General features: G+C 36.7%; 1 protein-coding gene across 1 annotated transcript; it reads left to right on the forward strand.

Annotated features, from left to right (window-relative positions):
- The first annotated feature begins 851 nt into the window (after positions 1–851).
- Positions 852–2,027, forward strand: LOC137619991 (trichohyalin-like). The gene has a single exon (XM_068350272.1). It carries the CDS (start codon positions 852–854, stop codon positions 2,025–2,027), a length of 1,176 nt encoding a protein of 391 aa, XP_068206373.1.
- The last annotated feature ends 1,188 nt before the right edge of the window (positions 2,028–3,215 follow it).

Genomic DNA, 3,215 nt, shown 5'->3' on the forward strand with positions numbered 1-3,215 from the left:
TTAAGTGACTCTTGCCTGTTGGGTAGTAATAGTATAATTTTATCTTTTTTTATGATTTGAAGCCTTTCCTGTATGTATAAACGTGTGTAATATTTCTTTGCATAATAAACGCTCCAAGAAGAGGTCCATTGGCGGACGAAACTGTAGAGTATTTCTACATACAGTATACACAACTTTCAATTTTCCTTATGTAGGCTGCCATATATATATATATATATATATATATATATATATATATATATATATATACATATATATACATATATATACATATATATATATATATATATGCGTGTGTGTATATCTATCTATCTATATTTATATATATGTATATATATATTTATATATATATATATATATATATATATATATATATATATATATAGTGTATATATATATATATGTATATATATATATTTAGAAAACGTATCTATATAGTTTTGCATACACACCAAAATACACATCTATACTTATATATGTGTATGCATAAATATGCATGCACACATACACACGCACACACAGACACAGAAACACACACACAAACACACATACATATATATTTACACACACACACACACATATATATATATATATATATATATATATATATATATAAAGTTTACATACATATACACAAGTGTATAACTAAGATATGGTCGATAAATGGTTAAAACGTTTTACAACAGAAATGTTCGAATTCTAATATTTTTTTTTTTTTTGAAAAATTAAAATAACTTTTAATCTGATATTATGAGACGAATATTTGCTGAAATTTCCAGAATTCAAAAAGATAACCTGGAGATCGAATCCTATATAAACAGTTGAGCGTCGTTCTTGATCACATATCTAACATGGATAACTTATTTGAAATGACTTGGCCTTACTTGGCCCTCACAGCTCTCTGCGGATTCGCCATGTTCCGTGAAGTCTCCGGGAATCTTCTTCGGTACATCTTCGCTGGAGTCAACCAGGATGGTCAGGACAACGTCTTTGGGATCGACAATTTCCTTCTCTCTGTTGGACTTGGAGCAGTTCTTTCATTTGTTGTGAGACAAGGAAAGCGACGAAAGACTGATGAAGAAGAAGAAGACTTGAAGAGAAACATTCGGGAGCTCTATGTCATACTTCAAGAGCAAGTAAAGAATCTGGATGTGATTGCTGTTAATATGACAAAGATTCCGGAGCTGGAGCTCAAGTTGAAAGAAACAGAGGATTGTAAGAAGAAAGAAGAAGTGGAGAGTATCTTACGATTTACAAAGCAGCAGTTGGAGCATCAAGCTTTGGAAGACAAGATCCGTTGCCTCGAGGATCAGAAGAATCTTATGGAAAAGCAGATGGCGGCTTATGAAAGATCTAAAGCTGAACTGGAAGAAAATCTCCTTCAGATCAAAGAAGAAAACAAACACCTGAAGAAAACTGCTGATGAAATGGCCCAGAGAAATGATAACTTTAATAACCAGGTGATGAGTTTGACGGCTCACTTGGCTGAGAGCAATTGCCGACTCGTTCAGCTACAGACTGATGCAGATAAGATGCACAAGAATCTGTGTAAAGTGACTGAAGAAAAGATGGAGATGGAAAAACACATCCAGGCACAAGCTGAGACAATCAGCCGATGCAAGAATGACAAGGAAGAGATGCAGCTTAAAGTTCAAGATCTACAAAAAGAAGAAAGATTCCTTTCTCAAGCGAAGCAAAATCTGGATTGCCAGCTACAAGAAAAAGACACCAGACTCCGGGATCAGAATGCGTTGCTGCAAGAGAGAGACGGTCGTCTTCAGGAGATGACCAAGAAAGCCAACGCCATCGATGGAGAAAATAATCGACTGCAAGATGAGCTGCGGCAGCTGCAACGAGAGAAGGAACAGTGTCTCCGTGACCTTGAAAACGTCAAGATGCAGAAGAAACAACAAGAGGACACAAACACAAGACTCCAACAACAAATCTCTGTTCTCATGAGATGGCGCGAAAGTTTGGCCTTTGGCCTCATGAAGAATGACGATCAGCTCTTTAATGGGGCTCCATAGGAAGTTACAAAGTTTCATTTTATGTTTTTAAAGGAATGCTTATTCTTTTTATGCTGAAATTTGTTTTGTAAATATATAAAAGGAACTATCTTTAATAAATATTTTAAATTATTTTTCTGTTTCATTAACCACAGAAAATTCTTTGATTGTTGTGCCCACTTGAATCTATTAATTCGCAAATGACCCAATCGTTATCATAAAAACTTTTATTGCGAACTTGATAACTCAATAATTTAAACTTTATTTTAGGAGTGTCTTCCTCCTAGAATAGCTTCTTACCATAGAATATATTAAATTTTTAATGATAGTATTTCTTTATGGGGGGGGGGGGTGTTAGGAGATTGTATGTTTTTATGTTTCTTAAAATAAAACTTACAACAAATGCAGTCGTTTCTAGTCCTGTGCAGGACAAAGGCCTCAGACATGACAATTCATGTTTTGGGGCTTGGCCAGTTTTCGTCACCACACTGGCCAATGCGGATTAGCGATGGTGGGAGATTTTTATCTGATCGCACACATCAAACCAACCTAGTATAGGTGTCCCTGACTAGTACATCTTTGATGATGATGGCGATACGCAAACCTTTTCACCACGTTAAGGCATCCCCACTCAGAAAACATTTTGATAATTTTGTATATCGATGATATATTTTGTTTTTAGGGGGTGTGGGGATGGGGATATGTCCTTTGAGGTCCTACATCGATGTATGCCCTTTTCTCCTATACGGTGACCTATAGTCCATTTCTTTTAGTGATGCATATTTGCACCGAATTGCGGCGGTGCCCTTTCAGCTCGGAAAAGTTTCCTGATCGCTGATTGGTTAGAATTATCTTGTCCAACCAATCAGCGATCCGGAAACTTTTCCGAGCTAAAAGGGCACCGCGGCGAGTCGGTGCAAATATGCATCGCTAAAAGAAATGGACTATAGAATTGATTCCATCCGAGGCCGAGGAGATTTAAGAGGTCAGATTTAAGAGGTCGGCCCATTCCGCCTAAGCTATTCACTTGAGACATTGATCAGATTCTGCAATGCCCAGTCGGTCCCAAAGGCGAGTAATTTACGGACCTGTCTCTTACTCAATGGCTATTGATATTGGAAGGGAGACATCTCAGTTAAGATTTAGTCAGTTGGGAGTGATTGATGGTCATTGATATCGTTCCTGTAGTGTTCGCTTCTCCTGAAGGTA

This window comes from Palaemon carinicauda, chromosome 26, assembly GCF_036898095.1.
Source record: "Palaemon carinicauda isolate YSFRI2023 chromosome 26, ASM3689809v2, whole genome shotgun sequence".
NCBI lineage: Eukaryota > Metazoa > Arthropoda > Malacostraca > Decapoda > Palaemonidae > Palaemon > Palaemon carinicauda.

Coding starts and splice junctions, on each gene's coding strand:
- LOC137619991 (XM_068350272.1), top strand. CDS start 852: ATGGATAACTTATTTGAAATGACTTGGCCTTACTTGGCCCTCACAGCT.